The sequence below is a fragment of the Cariama cristata genome, unplaced genomic scaffold (assembly GCF_000690535.1).
Source record: "Cariama cristata isolate BGI_N322 unplaced genomic scaffold, ASM69053v1 scaffold7657, whole genome shotgun sequence".
NCBI lineage: Eukaryota > Metazoa > Chordata > Aves > Cariamiformes > Cariamidae > Cariama > Cariama cristata.
Window position 1 is genome coordinate 19,756 of NW_009628436.1, and position 20,461 is coordinate 40,216.

Genomic DNA, 20,461 nt, shown 5'->3' on the forward strand with positions numbered 1-20,461 from the left:
GATTTCTGTGAGTAAGTGGGCAGAAAGAAATACCAAACAAAACTTTTTTCACTACTTTTGTGTAGTTCACTATATAGTACTACATTTTCAGTCCTGAACTGTTGGATTGAAAGATTATTTTTAACAAGCCCCATGCAGGAAAGTCAAAAAATGAGGAATTAATAAAGATTTACCATTGCCACAGCAGCATTTTTTTTAAATGGCCATTTCCAGGCAACTAGGGGAACAGTTAAAACTTTCCTTTTTTTTTTTTTAAATCAGTTAAAGTTACAGGCCAAGTCAAGTGTTCTTACAGGCCAAGTTGAGTGTTCTTTATTTATTCCAAGTAGCTCATTCAGTAAATTCTTTGAATGTCCCAAAGGGCTCTGTGTGGAAAGGATGTTTACAAGTACAGAGTCAGTGTAATACTTACACTATATGCTTGCTGAACTCCAGTTTGTATTAAACACACTGATATACGTTACCATTTGCAACATTAAATTCATTCTGCACAGAGTGACAACAAATTGTAGTCTATTAAATGTAGTCAATAATGAGTTTTTTTCTGAAAGTACCCTTTTTTGGTATCTTCCGCATTTTTGAGACCATTAAAATGGTACCAAACAACAATTTTTGCTGCATACAGCAATATGTTTTCCCCTGTTTGATATCTGGGAAATCTTTCATTCTCTTCAACTGTATGTAATCCCTTATTTTATGTTTATCCTGTATTTAATTTGATAAAACTAATTTTTCAAATGAAAAGGCATTATCTTGCCTCTGAAATGTGAATTTATTTTGGAAAATAGGCGATAGTGTTTGTTCATTGTCTGTAGGAGAAGGAATGGAGGGTATGTAGGTATTCAAAACAACTTTTATATCTACAGTAGAGGTTTGTAAATACTAGTAAGTTCTCTTTTCAGTATCTCACTCACTTTTCAGGTTTATCTTAAGATTGAGGCTTTCATTTGCAATATTGGAATTAAACTAACACAAAATAACATCAATGAAGATAAAATGAAAAAAAGAAATTACAAATGTCCCCTTAGAGTAAGGATAGCAAGCTCTGATGATTATCTCTTAGCGTCCAAAGTGTTTGTTCTCTGTTGTAATTTTTAGCAATTTGCCTTCAAACAAGCAGTGCTGCGAAGTGGCACAGATCAGCAAATCCTGTCCCTGACAGCCTATACTGCTTTTTGCTGTGATGAACAGGGAAGGAATGGAAACATTTTTTTTGAACTATGGAAAATGAAACAGTAGCTCAGCAACATGTTATTCATGTCTCTAATTACCTATTGATAGTTAAGATACAATATGGATTAGCAGGGGTAATAGTATTTTAAGAAAGAAATCAGGTTAAAGGAATGTTTACTTCTGAACTCACTGTGTAGCCAGATAAGAATTAACGTCATGCTCAGAGGTAGTGGATCTGCTGCTCATCTGTGCCATTTTAGGGCAGACGCAAAAGCTAATTGCACAGGAGATAGCAGTAAAATGACTACAGAGAAAAACTAGCTGACACAGAATGGAGTGGAAGAACAGCTGTTGGAGTGGAGCTGAGTGACACACTCCTTGGCTTGTGCCTTATTTTCCTGAAGATAAAAAACTTGAGATCCACACAATCCGAGTTAACCGATTCTTTTGCAACACCATTCGAATTAAACTGTGAAGTGAGAATCCAAAATATGTAGAAGTTTCTTGTCCTATTACCAGAACTTTTATTGAAAAAAGAACAAAATATCGTCTTAAAGTTATGCTCATTTTTCCTCTTTCTGATTTGTATTCCTTTTAATTTATGTTCGAGTTAAATCTATTCAACTGAAGAATACATTTGAAAGGTTTTCAGGTTTGGCTTATAGTATCAAAGTGTATGCCAGGCAGCAAATCTGCTTTCTTGATTGTTTTTGTTTAGATTTCAAATGGATATAATATAGACCTAGTAGGAACTTTGAGGACGATAATTATTTGCTATATGAGTCCTAAATACAATGATTGTCATAAAACATCAGTTACCAAAATTGAGTTTCAAATCAGATTACAGTAAATTATTTGTCACACTGTAAAAGTAAATGGTACATTAAAAAAAATAAACTATATTACAGGTTCAGAAAACTCAGCATAATTAAGAAACAAAACCAAAAGGGTAGGTGTAGGATAACATGTCTGTCAGAGTATGGGGTATGCTGATGGATTGAAAGTGAAAACATTAAATGTACTTCAGGGGCTGCATTTGAAGAAATAAGGAAAGATGCTGATGAGAGTAAAGATATTTGGTGTGTTGGGAATAATATAACATGAGAATTGCAAGAGAAGATGAGGCAGATGGAAGGAAGTTGTTGGATGACAGAATAGACAGAAGAAAGATTAGAACTCAGCGAGAGTAGCCGTAGTTGGAGATGAGAAGATATAAAACATGAGTAATTATATCAGTATATTAAGAACCTAAATTAATTATGTCTTAAAAATATATTTTTAACCTTTTCTTTTGGGAATCCAACCTGGTAGATCTTGCCATACAGTTAAATACTTTGGGTGGTCTTTGAATACTGGATTTCTGCTGAGACCAGCAATGTTGCCAGAATTGCCCATGCTACCATTTTCCGTTGTTTCTCCCAAACTTATCAAAGGACCAAAAGGTAATGCCAGTCTGCTGCACTGAGTTGATTTAAATCGTATTAGCCTGCAATGTTCTTGTGGGAATCTCTTACATAACTTAAAAATAGTATCACCCAAGCGAAGAAGAAACAAGCACCTTTGTTGTCCCATCCTCTAAAATTGGTTTACCTACCACTGTCATCTTCAGTGGTAGCAAAGGACTGACAACTTGCAACAAGTCTGTTGGACACAATGCATATTGGTGCCTTTTTGTCCCCAAATGCAGATATCATTTTTATTCATTCCAACAAAATAAATATTGTAGCAGAAATTTCACAGAACAGTACAAATATATGCCAATTGGATATGCTCCTTTGTAATTCCCCAACAGAGATGACAGAATTCTTCTGTATCTGGAGCTTCTCTAGGGGCACTGGTCCATTTTTCAGTCCATGTAACACAGCTGAATTTGACCTGGATCACCAGAAGACTGGGTCTCTTTAGGGCACCATACTGTTAGTCTATGCCTGGGAGATAGTCAATGACTATAGGGAGACCGGATTTTTTTTCATAACTTATTCTCTGATAATAGCTTTTCCCTTCTTGATCCAATAAGCTATCTGGAAAGAAAATGATAAAAGATACATTTCCTGGGTTTTGGCGTCGTGGGTCCCCCTCCCATCCCTTCCCTCTTACCGTGGAAGCCTGACACATATAATTCCTACTTCAGGCACCTAAGATATGGTTCATGGGCTGACATTTAGGATCCGCAGTTTCCTGGTAATCAATAAAAACATGCGCTTCTGTGTGGCAACTCAATACTTCCATTGGACAATATGAAAATTGTGTTGCCTGTGAATAAATAATAGCTTGGTAAAGGGGTAGCTTCTCTCAATATTTGTCATCTAATTTATTTTACACTATATACTCACTTCGTAATGAAAGAATGATGAGGAAAAGTTTCTTCACAAAAGACTATCTGAGCCATCAGCTTAGAGAACATTTACAAACATTTTGCACTAACGGAAAATACTTAAAAGATATTCAGAACTGTAAGTTGCTTCTGAATGTGGTAGTGGTGACAGGAAAGTAAACTTTCACGTAGTAGTGATTTACATTTCATTTGAGCTTTATTGACTTATGTTATACTGAAGCTTGAGTACCATGAAGTTTGTGGCTAGAATAAATGACTTTTTCTTACTCCCGGTGAGATGTCTAATGCGATAGAATCCTTGCATATACTGTCAAAGTTACTTTTGTGGCTTTGCTTCAACCAGCTACCTGGAGGTAATGCTGGTTTTGGTGTTATCTGCCACAGGCACTTCACAAGCAGTGTATCTGTTCTGTATTTGTTAGCACGAGATTGCTGCTGGTACTTGAGAGTGACAGAATGTGCAGAATTAGCCAGCATGCTCCATGTCAGCGGGGGGCATAGCTAGGCCGATGGGGAGGATGGACTAGTTCTACTGGAAGGTGGTGGGAACTGTGTGTGTTGGTTCCAGTGGCATCCGTGGAGGATTCTCATCTGTTTCCTGAGCGTGGTGGTCTGTCATGACAGGAGTTTTTGCTAGGGATGGAGGAGTCAGTCTGCATATCCTGTGAGAGTGGGAATGAATATAGTGTATAATTTTTGAGGAATGTTTTAAATAGCATGTGATCTCTTCAGTTGTTAAAAAAAAAAAAATAAAAAAATTCTACTTCTAAACATTTCCAGGTGTTACAGTAACAGTGGTATCTCTTACATTAAAACACTGTAGAATGTATTAGAGAAATTAATACTAAGTGGTTTTCTGATATCGGGAAGAAACTGTTAATGGTTGTTCTTCTGTAGGATAATACAAGACTGAATTAATTTGTGAATTTTTATCAGGAAATGGTTATTTAATTGTAAACACTGCATGGATTACCCCCATAGTGTTCTCCTTATGATAATAGTGTTTCAGAGTATAGAATGTGCTACGCATCAAATATGTGATGTTCAAAACCTCATCTATAAAATACTGTCTTTTTTCACTGTCTGTAACTGCTTCACTAGCCACTACAGCTGGAGAGTATAAGATACGGGCACAACTACAAAAATTCAGATTAGATCCACAGATGATCTATTCGTTAATTTGCTTTATTCCGCTTAAGTGAAAAAGTCATGTCTAATAAAGAAGTGTACAGTAGGTTCTTTGATGTTAAAAATGCTCATCTTTCATGTCTGAGAACCCTTTTTGGTCTTGATTTTTAAGCACCGTTAGTATTCATTAAGTTGTGATCTGACACAAAATAGATGTTTAAGACAATACTTTTAACTAGTGTATTGCCTTTATACCATACTTCTGGGGCAGGAGACTTTCATACATTATGGTCTATTATATTTAAAGAATATCTGATCTGATTGTAGCCTATGAATACTTGACCTAGGACAGATAGGTAAAAGTCAAAGTTTAAGTAAGGTCAACCTTGCCATCCATGTTTACCTTAAATTTTGAACTCCAGCATCTTTTGACGTTGGATACATTTGCTTATTGTATTTCTCACAACTGAGTTTTGTTTACATTTAAGTACTACTTTTGTGTTTTCTTTCACTCTTACTATGATGCTGTGATTAGATTACAAGTATTGTAGTATTTATTTTTAATCATTATTAGAATTATTTCAAATATGGAACATATTTTTCTTAGTGGCTGGGGGGTTTAATAAAATTCAGTTTTAGCCTGTTTTAATCAAAAACATTCATTAAGCATCCATTGAAATCTGTTATCCTGATCTTGTGTAGCTGAGCATATTGACAAACAAGGAGAACTAGAGAATCATATATTCAAAAATACAAATCCTCTCCACTGTTAAGTAATATTTCTTGTAAATTTGTAAACACACTGCAAATTGTTAGAACAGAAAATCATAAGGCATTATGTGATAAAGATTTGCTGCTGTGCAGGAAGATGTTCTGAGTTGTGTGGTCGTGTGGAAAGGATTAATGTAGAATCCAGCATATAATCATCTGAGTCACAAAGAGTATGTAAGGGTACTAGGGACAGTTGCATTTAATGAAATAACTTAGGATGTGTCAGGTCTTCTGAGACTTGACAGATGCAGACAGTAATGTAAACATGCGCTCATAGCCAGCAAGCAGTACAAGCAGCAGAGTAAGGTGCTTACTTACTCAGTGTACCTTGCTATTTTTGTAGCAATCTAGGCAGGAGCTTTCTGGCTGAGGGTACAAGAATTCAGAGCAGATTCTATTAAATAATGTACTTCCAATATGTCCGTAACTATAGCAGACTGCTGTTGTGAGCCTCCCTGTTTCTTTCTCCAAGGCACACCACAAACACAACCGGATTGATTTGAATAGAAGATATTTTCCTTAAATTAAGGAGGTACTCAAGTTTGTTACTGTGCAAGAACAACTTGAATATTCCTGGCTATCGAGGACATGAAATTATTTTCTGGCAAATTCTCTGGATTTTAAGTAACGACAAAGATTCTTTCTTTACATATGTCTGTAAAATAAGAATATGAAATTGAAAACTTCCAAGGCAGTCATATTAACTATTCATCTGCTTTTGCCTTGGACTGAAGACAGCTAAGTAAACAGAGTTATTTTGAGCTATCTTGTCATGTTCTTCAGTTGGACGCTGTTTAGCATCTAGCTTGTCACTCTGGAGATAGCTGAGCATAGATTCATATTTACAGAAAATTTATCTGATTTTAATAACCTTTGAACTTGGTATAAACTTAACATAAAAGGAGAAGCAAGCTATGAAGCAATAGTAACAAAGCAGATAAAGCTTATTCCACATAGGATTAATGGATGTGGTAAGGAGCGGGAAGCAACTGAAACACAGCATGTATGGTACTGCTCCTTTTGTTAACAGTATATATCAACTGGTTTTCTCTTAAACCATTGACTTAATGAAACTTTAAAATTACTAAAACCATGATCCAAGATAGAGTTTTGTTAGAATGACAACTGCATGCTTGAGATGCTTATATGTCAGTCATTCTTTAATCAGTTTTTAAATGTTCTCACCAGTAACAGCCCCCCCCCCAAAGCCCAGCCCAAAAGCCAAGTATCCACTTAGTGTCACAAAACATAAAGTTATAAACAGACACAAGACTTTATAAACATCTGCGTTTTATTCCAGAAATCTGGTTTCTACATTCAGTGTTATAATTGTAATAAAGGACTATGATGTTAATGAGCTGGAGAAGAAGCAGCTGGTCAGAACTATTTCCCTTAATATCAAGAAAATGAAGATGAGGTAAAATCCTCTAGCTTTTTTCCTCTTATAGGTACAGAAATTACATAGTATGCTTACTGTTGTGTTCACCTCTTGGTTTTAGAACTGGCACCTCTCCAGCTCCAGCATAGAAATGCAGCTCTGAGATACCTGGATTAGCAAGAAATTTGTTTAGCTAGTGCTATGATTATGTGGTAGGGACTATATAGGGCCCACAACCTGTGGTATCAGGCAGAAAAACTAAAATTGTATGGAGTGTCTAAGGCATGGTTATAAGTAAACATTCCTTATAATGTTTGATTGCTTAGAACTCTCTTTGATTGTTTTCTTATTGTTTTTACCTGATTGGATTTCCTTTTTATTGTAACTTTAATAGTCTGATGTGTGCACTAACAAATGCAGGAAAACTTGATCTAAGTAGTTTGTAGCAGATACGGTTTTTGCTGATCTGTAAAATATGACGCAAGAGCACATACCACTCTTTTGGAGCATATCCCCAAAAGATCTGCTCAGAAAATTTGTATTCTGAAGACATCATGATATATTATTAGCCATCTGCAGGAATATTTGCTTTGTAAATAAACTCAGTGTTCTTATAATGCTTGTGCAGATGTTTTATACAGTTTACTTAACACTTTTTTTGCTAAAAATCTTAAATGAGGTTTGTAAAATCATAAAGCTTCAGTGTTCAGCTTACTGCCAAAATAATACTAAAGGTTGGATGTTTCTGTTTATTTGTAACATTTCTCAGAAGACGCTGTAAAAACATGAAAACTGGTTTCACTTAAAAATCAGTTTTTCAAGGCAACATATTTAAAAACTCCCACTATGTCCTAAATGTATGACAGCAGCTTTCTGCACTTCTACTAGTTAAGAGATGCAGTTTTGTAGTTATCTTACCTGCGATTTTCCAGTGCCCATAGTGGAGAAGTTTATGTGCTTTTTAAAAATAATAATTAAAAAAATTTTTTGTAAATAATAGCTAACTAGACAGTGTTGTTGATATTTTTAATGAAGAAAATATTCACTCAAGCCCAAAAGTGAAAGTAAAATTCCTGCTCTCAGTTTAGCTAGGAAGTGATTTAAAACACTGACTGAACTAAACAACATTTTTGATTTATTAATCAAAATGTATATAATCAGTTAAATTTTACCTTGTTTCAAGTTTTTAAAAGAGTTTAGCAGTGATGGAAGAGGTTAAAAAACGGATTTGATAATAGGTATGTTTACATAACAGTATAACTAATGCTTTAATATATATTAAGTGTAGTTAATCTAATACAGATTTCCTATAATTCAGAAATATTAGTTAGGAGATTTAGCAAGCCTGTCCCTAATAAGTTCTTGATTAGATCCCCATGAGTGAGAAGATACTGGTCATAAGTCTTAACACCATTCAAGAACGCGTATTTCAGTCTAAAAAAAATGAGTTTACTGTATTAGGCGTTTCAGTTTTTTGGACACATCATGTCTAGCTCTTCTGAATCTTTAGAATGATTACAGTGACCTTAACTGTATGTTCGAAGTTTACAAACATGCTGGTATTGAGAAGAATAACTTAGTTTTACATTAACTAAATGATGCAGTAATTTTGAAACAACTAGTAAACATAAAATAACCATCTCCCTGTTCACTGCATGTAGAAGTGAATTGCATAAACTTTGGCTTTGTTTGTAGTTTTGTGCATTAATTTCTGATGTGAAAAGGCTAACAGTTACTTTTTCTGTTTGCTACCTTGCAGGCTCACAGCTTTATTTCAGGCAGAAGAATAAAGCAACCTTTATTATAAACTAGTTTGGCAATCTGGATATCTTTAAGTATATTCTGAATGCTGTCTTTCAATGATTGATTTTTTTTTTTTAAATAATACTTTATGAAATTTAAACTGTACTGTGCCATGAAGATTTAAACATCACCTTTAACTTAATCCTTTGATTTTGTGCCCTCTATATGACCTATAAAGACATGTTTTTATTATTTGTCTATTGCTGATCATGGTAACATTCATTATATATTCAGAAAAGTTATTTCAGTAAATCAGAATTTTTGTTAAATTTACCTGGAAACCTTTATGAATAGGAAGATTATTTCAGTTTTTAAAAATACTTTAAAAATACTCAAAATTGCCCTCAGTAATAAAGGCAGGATGATCAACAGTCTCCTCCAGTGTTACTTGTGTTACTGCTTTGTGTTGGATCCCTTCTTTTCTGACATTTATAATATTGTTTGCTTCATGTCTGTAAAAGAACTGTGATGGGCTTTCCCTTGCCCAGCTAAGATTCTTCTTTAACGTATATCTGTACCTGATTCATAGTGACCGTCACTATTGTCTGTCGAGTCTGAAGTACTGTACATTTCTAGTAGCGTAAATGCCAGTTTAGGAAGTTACCAAATAATTACAGGACATGTCATATCAATTCCTCTTTGTAACCAGTATATATGAAGCTATTCTAGGAGGGGGTAAAATTGATACCAGCAAGGGTGCAATTTTACATTTCATATAGAGATGACTGAATCTGTGATTAATAGGGTAATTGTTTATTTCTAGGTTTTGTGTTTATTTACAAGAAGATTGTACAACTGAAAGCCATTTATTCTGCTGAGTTTAGTAGCATCCCAGATGAAAGTTGGAGAAGTAACAAACAAAACTGCAGGCAAGGAATACAGATTGCGCTATACGTAGTCCATATCTGATATGTAAATTCAAGCAGAATTTTAGGCAAGTTCACAATATGAAGCAACGGGGCATTTTTCCTTTGTATTTATGCTGTGTGGGAATTTTTCAGTTAGTAGTACACTGTATATCTTGAAAAAGTTCTCTGATATGTAATGTAGTTAATCTGAAATCTTTCTAGAATCTCTTGGAACTACAACACATTCCCAAGACTTTCTGAAGCTGGCTCCCTTCCTCTAGGTGTGAACAGTTATTTCCACATCTGAGATGTCAGTCTATTTGTGTCTTGGTACAGTCATTGAAGTGTATGTGGAGATGCTTATATGTTCTCCCTCCTTTCTTACATGTAGGTTTCATAAGTTGAGGAAGGCTTTTCGGCTTTATATGACAGATAAGTCTATCAAAATGGTATTGTAAAGCTCAAAATCAAATTATCTTTAATGGACTTGTAGAATTTCATTCAAATTTGGAGTTAAGTTAATATGATGTTATTAAGTTTACCTCTAAAATGTAATTTTCCTTGTTTGTGTGAATTGAGCATAGATTCAATGAAATGGGGTTTTTATGTGTGTGTGCTGTTATTCACAAATACAAGCCAGTTTTGAAATTATTGTCTATGCAGACATCAGCTGCAAAAAGGACCAGGATTGACTGTCCACTAGAAAGTCTGCCCATTTTATTTTCATAGTACCTAAAATTTGTACTTCTTTCCCACTAAGTAACCAAGTACTACAAATTTCATATTTTTCAAAGTTGTTGTTTGTTGTGGTTTTTTTAAAGAAAACATTTTCTTTCAACTTGAGCCCTATGTATCAAGTTTATGTTGGAGTGCACATATTAAAAAAAGAAAAAAGAAAAGTTCATGGTCGAACTGCCTATGTAACTTTACCTACCTTATAGTGTCACAACCTCAACGGTGTAATATACTGTGGCTATTTTCACTCTGGCTCATTGTTTGACAACTCATTTATATGCTATTTATTGCAATCTTGAATCACTGGTGTAGAGCATGACATTGTCTTAAGCAATATAAAGGAATATATAAATTAATTAGGATTTTCTGTTTAGAAGATACATAGTTTTCCATTCTTCCTCTACTTACATTTCTGCTGTAGAAAAGCATAGCCTTATGTGGAATTTCTACTGTAAAACTTGCTTGCCTTCCTATGTTATTTTCTTATTCTTTAACCTTTGTGTCTGTGGGTGTATTCTTTTAATTGAGCACCTAAGAAATTGTGGGAAATCTTCTGTGTGTTTCGTGTTGCCTCTGAAATTTTTTAAGACAAAAGGAAACAGAAACCACAGCTGTATATTATTACAATTACTTTTAAGAGAAGGCACATGAGGCATCTACTGCTTGAAAAGATTTCAATTTTATAACTTAAAGTGCAAGACCAGTTGGTATCCATAGTCACAACACTACAAATGTTCAACTGCTGAAGAAGGAATGAAAATAGCTCCCTTGGTGCCCTTTTGCCATAGGGGAAGAATCCTGTTGCAGTTCCCAGAGGAATACTGCTGTAAGAAATTGCAAAATAGCATTTTGGCAGACAATAGTGAGGTGTTTATAAATACAGAAGCTAAACTGTATTAAGAAACTTCTTGGCGGTTTTCAGAGCATTTGCTGGTTTTAGTTTAAAACACATAAAAGTAACAAACTGGAGATTTTATTGAAAATCACTTAGGAGATACATTGAGGGATTGCTCATTTTAACTATATCATTAGTTCACAATCTTTCTATAATGTTTTGTCACAATAGAAGAAAAGGTGTGGTAGCACTCTACCGATCCAGTCACAGAAGAAGAGACAATGCAATCCTGATACCAGTGTGCTTATGCATATTGCCATGCATGGTTAACTGCCTACAGATCATAGAAATCATGGTTTGTAAACTGGGTATAGTAAAGCTTCACTCTCCTGTTTTTCATAGTAGAAAAGTTGAGAGAGCTTATTAGGTATTCTGATAGCTTAGTTAAGGGTAATACATGGATCATGACTGGTATTATTCTCTACATTGAGAGATGATGGTGCGTGGTCTTCTCTTCTCTGCTGGTACATGGGTGAAATGAAGTATTCCAGCAAAGATCTATTTCCCATGATTTCAGAGTCTTGGAGCAGACCTCAGCTATTTGCTGCTTTTTTTAAGCTGAATGAGATGTTGATAATTTTAACATAGTCTTCCTGGTGGTTTTTCTGGGCTGAGAATTACCCAGTATAGATGTCTTTGTTATGAAGTGAAGAAGTCTGACCTTTAAAGACAAAGGTAAATCTATCCTTCTTTTCTGTGTCCTCCTGCCATATCTCTGACTTTACAGGTGCTCCAAAAGTGTATGAATGGTTCTATATGACTAATCCTTTCAAACCCAGCCTATTTAAGATAGCTTTGAGACTTCTGCTCTCAGTTTCTCCAGTGTTTTGTTGCTCCATATGAGCTATCCATCTAGAACCCTAGAAGTCTGCACCCTGATCAGCCTTGCACTAAACCATCTCACAACAGATCAAATCGTTTTTCAGCCTTGTCTATCCCTTATTGAAAACATCCTCATTCACAGCAAGAAAGATGACACAATAGTTTGTTTATCCAAGTCAGCGATGGTCCTCAACCTGCTGTTATGCAAGCTTTTAGATGGAGCATTCAGGCTGTCTTTTTAGATCTTGAAGATTAGTCATTTGTCTGTCATGACGTTTTAGTTTCAATTTCAGTCCACTATCTGGCTGGGGCAAAGTTGTTTCATTCTCACTGTTCTTCCAATCCTGTTGTTCTGCAAGAAATAAAAAATTCATTTAGTAAAATAGGCAGTTTGAGGCTTTCCTTTTCCAAGAAAACAGTCTTCCTGATATCCACCATTCCCTCAAAGAGGGTTGAGAATACCCATGCACAGGTAGAAGTTTTTGGACAAAGCTCCTCCATAAGCAACTGCAAGATTTTACTCAGCAATCACTCTGTCAAAACATTATTTCTCTCACTCACTTGCAAGAGGTCTTTGTCCATTGGCATGTGTTTTCTCAGCGGCTTACTGCTCCATGGCCTGTTGGCCTTCACCTGAAGTGTTCTGTGCAGAAGTTTCTGTGTGGAATTTGGAGGATTTTTTAATCAAACTGTGCTGCAGGATTGTCTACAGTGATTAGAACTCATTTGTTGCATATCTGGAGCCTCCAGTATCTCCACCAATTAACATCTCGTAAACAGTGTGTAAAGTGCAGCTATGGGTGGTACTTACACAATTGTATACATTCTTAGCAAGAACAAAGCAATCATAAAAAAAAAAAATAAATCTACAAATAATATAGCATTTGGAAAAGAGGTTTTGCTGTTGCAGTTTGTCTAAGGCTCTGAGGTCCATATCCAGGTGGTTTGGATGGAGGTTTTGGACCTGGAGTTGTTCAAAACCCATTTGCTTTGGAGTTGACTGTAGTAAATAGGCAATCATTTAAAAATGAAGAAAAGAAAATTACTTAACCAGTAAGCGAAATTCAAGATACACGTGTGCATACATTTTTATTTCTGTGCTCTCTGCTCTGGGATTTGGAGAATGTATAATGCTTTTGGCATGGAGCACAGAGTGAATCAGGGAGCGTAAATACTGAATGAATGGTATTGTGAAACAGAAGTTTCCAGGTTTGAATGCTTAAAACTGACCCTTTTGACTGACCACAGCTGCATGCAGTGTTCTCAATATCTGCGTAAACAATGGATTTATGCAGTGGTATAGATGATATTTTCTGTTTATTGCCTCTTACTTCCTTCCTACTGAACATTGAGTTAACACTTTTCTAGAATAAACAGAAATCTTGTTTTCTGAGTCAAAGTAGTCAGCTCAGTTGTCATTTTACATGTAAAATTAAGATATGAGGCAGCGATACCAGTACGAAAAGTATGTTTATCTGTATTGAATCAGGTGGGATACTTTGGGAGTTCTTTAGTCAGCCCTGTTCTTGGTTACTCTGGATAGCTGAGCAGAGTTGGTCACCACATTAGTCTCCTGGAATGTCTTGGGCAGCGTGGGTCCCTGCAGGGCTCTGCTATCTTCCATAGTGGAAATTATCATGTTTTCCTATCATTGTTTCTTTTTTCCTAAATAATGTATGCAATCTCAAATTATTTATCTGTTTAACGTCCTCTCTTATCCCTTATAGGTAGCATAGTTTCTTTAAAAGCCTTTGATGAAACGCCTTGTGGAATTTGTGTAGAAAAATTCCAGTAGACTACGTAACTAAAGTTGCTTTGTTCCTATGCTTGTTGATTCCTTAGGAGAACACTAGGTTTGAGCCATAGTATTTCTTATTTTATAATTAAATTTGTTCACATTTTTATTGCAGAGTAGAATATGATCCAAAAGTAGTACTAGACTCCTGAGATCAAACGAAAGAAGGGATTTGCTCCCCTACTTGTCTCATTTCTAATCTAAAATTAAATATAGGAATTAACAAAATTCTTGTTTAACAAAAAATATTCATATTTCTAGTCTGTTTGAGAAGATGTCTGTTTCCAGTAATTCACCAGAAATCCATTCCATGGAATTACTGCGTTTTACAAGTGAGACTAAAAGTCCTTGTAATCTGAAAAATAGCCACCACAGCCTTTAAAATAGGATCAAGGAGGTGTCAGCCAAGTAGAGCAAACAAAAAATTAGGAAAATTGCCTCATAGTTTCTTCAGAGCACCAAACAACTTTTTACTTTAATGGAATTTACAGTCTTCTCTTGATCTATAAGAGTGAGTAACTGCGAGTTCTAATGGTTCCATACGGAAAATGAAAAGGAACAGCCTTGAACATTACAACATGTGTTTAAGTTCTTTTGTTGCAGAGCTAAACAAGCTAAAATTCTCAAACCTTTGTTAGCATTTTGAAAACCTAATCAGGTATGATCAAGTTCATTAGTTAAAGGTCTCACTAATCTTTGTCATACACGTAATTGTGATGGTATCATATACGGAGGCAGAACTGTTGATAGCTGGGGAGTTAACTCTTTTATATGTGAAAACATCATGATGCTAGCAGAGCAGATCTTGTGCGTGAAGTGGCGTAATAAACACAATCTAAGGCTTATAAATCTGATCATCAATCTGACACTAACATCAAATGCTAGATAGCTTTCTCGTGGGACTTTGAGGGGAGGGGGAGACAAAGGGACCAGACTTTGGTAGCTCCCTTTGTAAACTGGAGTGGTTAGTTCTAAGCACTACTGGGTTTCTGAATACCCACTTGCATAGCACTGTCTCCAGTAACAACCTCTGCTTGGACTCAGTTTGGGCCACCCTGCATTTTCTGAGGTGAAACTTAACTCTCTGGACAACTTGAATGTTGTATGTCTCCCCCTTTTTTTTCTTTTTTGGTGAATGAAACAAACGAAGTGTTCTAAACACTTTGAGTTTTCTGAAATGTTCATATCATTTTATTCACTCACTGACAATATGGTTTTGAGGTCATTATAATATATTCTTCCTTTCTATCTGTATAGTCCTTTCTGTCTGTTGAATTTAGAGCTCCTCTTTCTCCTTATATTTATGGAATAGTAAGTGTGATGGTTAAATATATAAACAGGACCTAAAAGCGAATATGAGGAAATGCTACTTGAATGAGATGTTCTTGCATTAAAAACCTAGAAATTAAGGAAGAGGTGGTGTGCAGCTCAGCATAGGAATATTGCTGTTACGTTTTCATAGAGACGATTCAGTAATCATCCAAATAAAGCTGACATTTCTGTATACTACAGCTGCCTACACATTTCCTATTTTTCTTGATTGTTTTTGCTTATTAAACTGTTTCCCTGAACCCACATCACCATATTCTCTAATGGTAATTAAAGTTTGGGTCAAATTAATTTTGGAAAACAGAGCAGCCTTTCAAGATACTTTTTTTTTTAAAAAAAAAAAACACCCCAAAACATATAGCAAACAAGTTGAATATGAATATTCTAGCATTTTTGTAAAAACTTACGTCTCAGCATGTCATAACATTTTTCCTTGGTAAGAAAGACAAAATACTAATTGGACTGAATTCCATTCTTAACATCGAAGGGCAGAAATGATATGAAATAACTGAGGGTTGTTCTCCACACCTTGATTTGATATACCTTGCTTCAGATTGATTTGCAGAAATCTGGCTCCTTGTACTTTAGAAAAATGATGCCTGACATACAGCCCTTTGTGTTAACCAATGTATTTAGCAGTTTTGTGTTTTGCATCATTATGTTACATATTTGGCTATAATTCTATGTTATAATTCCATAATTCAGCATTTGTGAGTGTTTGGGTATGTATATTGATGAAGATAGGATGTTTCTTTTCTTTAACCCTAATGGTGGCTTATCAGAAGGTTCATTGAAATTAGGCCCGTGTGATTTAGAGTTATGATTAACACAAGTCACACCCCTACATTTATTTTTGCTACTAGTTACAGCAGGTACTTAGCTGTGGCACATAACTTTAACATCTGAATTCTGTCCCTGGGTCCTGCTGTGTGATTTAATAACTTCACTTCTCTGCCTCACTTTCTCTATTTTTTTGAGTAAAAATAATGATGCTGACCTCCTTTGTTTCAGCACTTAATGCTTTTCTGCTATAAACCTTAGTAGGAGAGTTACAAGGTCATGATAGCATTAGAATTACATTCTTACTGAATGTTCCCAAAGATCAAAAGCTTTTTTTTTTTTTAAAAAAAAGTGTTAAAATATTGTGGTGTGTATATGATTGAGCAAAGAATAACTATTGTATGAAGGAACTGTATTTGATATTACAGACCAAAGCACCTTAGTTCATGGGAGAATATTACCTCAGTACTTCTGCTTTATATTCTAATATTGGTCTAAGCAACTAAACTAATTGATCTTAGAGTTATTTTAAGCACTTAGTGAACATAAAACTCAAGTAGACTTGGACATTTTTCTCTGAGATAAAATTGGGATAATGTTTACGTAAAAGGCCATCTGTAATCATTCAAGTCAACCTTGAATAGAGACATGCAGACATATATTTCAGTAGTTAGACAAAATTTATTAACTTACTGTAGCTGTTATAATGTGAAAATAATTTCTCACAATAACATAAACTTTGTATCTTGAAATATTTGTTTCCCTTGTCTGACTCTGCAATTCAGGATGAAATGCAGGACTCCATCTCTTAGATAAGCTCATTATTTTGCAAGACAATCATATTGGCTTGTCGTTGATATTCCAAAGTGGACGAAAAGGTTGCATTTTTAATTTTTATGCTGTGTAATCTAGAACTCCTACTTCCACTCTCATTCTTCAGTTTGGGATGTGACTGAAAATGGCTGTAGTGCCATAGGATAGCTAATTGGTGAAGCCTGTTTGGAATGTGAGAGAGCGAGCCATTTGGGCAGTAAGCAGAGTAGTAAAGAGCACTTTTTCCCTTGGTTGTCTCCCAGGCTAAAATTGAACGAATTGGATATTTCTACATTTCGTGATCTACAATGCATCTGTTCTGAATCAACTAGCAGAAAGAACTAAATATGTATATACTTTTACAAAAAACAACTCTTCATTTGGATGTAATATGCAGATCTGCATTTTTATAGTATGCCTTAGAGGAAATGCCCTTCAAAACAGTAAGATAATTAAAAAGATGATTTCTTCTTTCTGTTATCCTTTAAAATAATTGGATACTAAATTAATGATGCTAATGCTACCTGTATCAGCACCTGCTGATCGTTCACATGTCCTGAGACATGTAGGAGTCATGAGCTCAATGCTGAAATAATTCGTGGTGCAGTTTATATAGCAAGATGGTGTAATGTTTTCTTTAGTTACCTAGTTACTAAAAATAAACAAAACTCTTCAGAATTAGTTTTTATTGTAGATCATTCCCTTTGTTCATATTTCTGATCCCTCCCCAATAGAAAGTGTACATTAAATACAACATAAACTTCAGTTTCCTGTAGAGGTTTTTCAGTTCATTTTACAGGGGAATATCTTAAACTGTGTTACTGAGAGTTTTCACTGGAAATAGCAATATGGATGTGTTTGGATACTGCATATCCAAATTTAGAAAGAATTTAGAAAGAATTCTGCCAGGGTGATCCTTTCTTGTTGCAGAGATAAAATACATTTTTCTGCACAGAAATAGCAAGGCTGCTTCTCAATGTCTAGCGCATCATAGTATGTTGTTGTTGTTGTGTTAAATGTTGAGTTTCAATCAGTAAATTTATGACTGAACTATATTGTCTACCAGTAAGGTTTTTTTTCACCAAAATGTTGAGTGATGCAGTTTACTCTTTGACAAGGTTCTTACCTCTCCAAAAGACGGCTGTTTTTGCCAAGTGTTGCCACTTCACTTCTCCTTCCCAACGTGCTTGTTCACCTCTGCATTCCACTTTCACCATCCTGCTGCCTTCATCCTTTTCTCCTCTCTCTGTGATATTGGAAGCTCTTTCCTGTTCTTTCATCATTGCTGAGCATCCCTCAGCACTACCGCTGTGCTGCTTGACTCTGGCCCATTTTGCCTACCCTGCCTTTACCTCTGGCCTCTTTTCTCTGCAGCTGCATCTCCCAGGTGTTCTCTTCTGCCTCACCAGAAGTGTGCCATATTCCCTTTTTGTCCCACTTATATGCTTGAATTTCCCTTCTGAAGGAGAGGGTAGGGCTTAGAGCCCCAGGTTAGTGACCCCTTTTCTCCCTGCTCCTCCTGCAGCCTTTGCTCAGCACTCGAGGTGGGAGGAAGTGATGGCGGAGCCAACCCAAGCGCAGGAGGCTCCAGGTTATCCTTTGCAGGGCCCCTCAGTCCCTTGGGAAGACAAATGCTGTTGCTGCAGCTGTCATCATCCAAGGAAGCTTGTCAAGAAGCTCATCCACAGGAGGAGAGTGCCAAGCGCAGCTGTGTTCTGCTGCCTCCTCTTTGTCCTCCGCTGCCGCCCGCCGGCAGCCTCTCCTTGGTTCTTTCCTTCAGGAGAGAGCTGAAAGTTGAGAAGGAAAGAAATTATTTGCCCAAACTGCACCTGGCAAATGACACCATGACTTTGAGGAAATTCTCAAACATTCAAAGATTATGTGGTGTTGGGTTCGATTCTTATTTTTCAAATCTTTTACTAGATTGATATAATAGATAACTCTGGCAGGAACTGGGATCTGGAAAGGAAACCTAGTATGGTATGGGAACTAAGGTCTGTTTTTTGAAATGTACATTTAATTAAAAGGAGAAAAGGGGAGGGGAGAAAAGAAAGTTCACCACAATCTTAATGAAATCCAGGAAACTCAAGCATTGCATTTCGACAGAGACAAAATAGCAATTAATTTTTTTTCATATACATGTAAGGAATCTGCTGCCAACTTACAGCTTGGTCCTCACAGCAGTGAGATCTTCCTTGAAAACTGGGGGGTGTTCTTATTTCTTGGCATGAAAATGCAAGTTTAAGAGTTTTTTTGGGGGTGGGGGGCAAACCTGAGAAACTTTCCTTTGTCTACATAGTTATTTTGAAGAAAGCTGTTACACAGAAAACAACTTTTCATAGGTGATTAAGCTGCTCTTTGAATATAGTGGCTGAGTGCCAAATATGGCAGTAAATTTCAGTAATTCAGTGTGACAGAACTGGCTTGGTAGGAGGCCAACGTTACCTGACAGTCAAATTGAAAGGCAAATAATGTAATTGCATATCTGACTACTTGTACTGTTGTTTATTTTTTTGGTTCGTTGGGGTTTTTTTTTGTTGTTGTTTTTTCCCCTCCCAGACACAAGCTATCAATGACAAAAGACGACTGGAAAAATAAACTATTTTGCTCTCTGTTCTACCTTACTTTAGAGTTTTATGGAATTGTGCTAGTGTGACTTCATTGAAGTGAAAAGATAGTTTCAGTGTAAAGCATGACATAATTGTATTGAACTTACTAGTTTTAGCTATTTTTTTGCAGTAAACAAGAAACTAAAGTAACTAGCATCATGTGGTACAGTAACTTTTTTTTTGTCAGGAGTCTGTTATAGTGGGATTTTTTGTTGACTTTGCCGACTTAATTCCTCACTCTTTGGGAGGTCTCCAACTCCCGCTTGTCATATTATATCTATCTATCTATATATATATATCTCTCTATCTTAAACCTTTCATTAAGTATTGCTGACAATGGGCGGTATCTCTTAAAGATGCAGGATTCTCTTATTTTGGCATCCAAGTATCTTAGAAAAGCTAGTGATTGTAGCATATACTTTATCAGCCCTCTGTTACCTTCTACTTCCTTTTTCTAGTCTCCTCCAGACGCTGCCACAAGGCATATTCAGTGCTCTTCTTACTTGCTTGTTACCCCTGTACTTTATGCTTGACATCATCTTTGCCTTAAATTGCAGATTTATTTCTAAGGTTTATTACTGACATTTAAAACCATCAGATCACACAGACTAGTCTGTGTATAGGAGTTCCTCACAGTGTGTGTTCCAACTCCAAGACTGTGCTAGGCGGGTGATTTATCTTTGTGTATTTCTTGACTGCCATTTTCCCATTGTACTCATCAGGCTTTGCTTGCATTGCCCCAGGTTGGTGGGTCTTTTGCCATTTGGAATTCAGCTGGTTTTAAAATTTTGTTATATACAATAAATTCATAACATTTTTTTTTTCCCAATTACAATTTTGGTGACGTACTACATGTTTTGAGGCATATGTTTTTGCTGATTTTTGGAAAGTACATTGAATTATGTGACAAGCTGAATTTATTTGAATGTATTATTAAATTCAGATTGCTACATAATTATATTGTATACCACAGAGTAAATATAATATATATTGCTTTAGGAACTATGATTCTTTGAATTATAGAACTGTAATTCTCTAGAACTTGGTGCTGGGACCTTCCAGTAACCAGGATTTCTGTTTGGAATTTATTTCATTATTTATCTCATTATTTAATTTATTTGTTGTAAAATTGCAAAACATAAAGGTAACTGCCTATTACTACTTGCCACACTTTTTCACTATAATCCATACCTTTGCATTATATTAATCCATTTGCTTCTGAATTTTACAACTCTTTAAGTTCTGCT

General features: G+C 35.6%; 1 protein-coding gene across 1 annotated transcript in view; it reads left to right on the forward strand.

Moving 5' to 3' along the window:
* Positions 1-18,162: 18,162 nt before the first annotated feature.
* Positions 18,163-20,461, forward strand: part of LOC104165251 (vacuolar protein sorting-associated protein 13B-like) — a 270,979-nt gene continuing 268,680 nt past the window's right edge. Inside the window, exon 1 of the mRNA XM_009704826.1 lies at positions 18,163-18,196. Coding sequence (XP_009703128.1) covers positions 18,163-18,196 — 34 coding nt within the window. The remainder of the gene's footprint in view (positions 18,197-20,461) is intronic.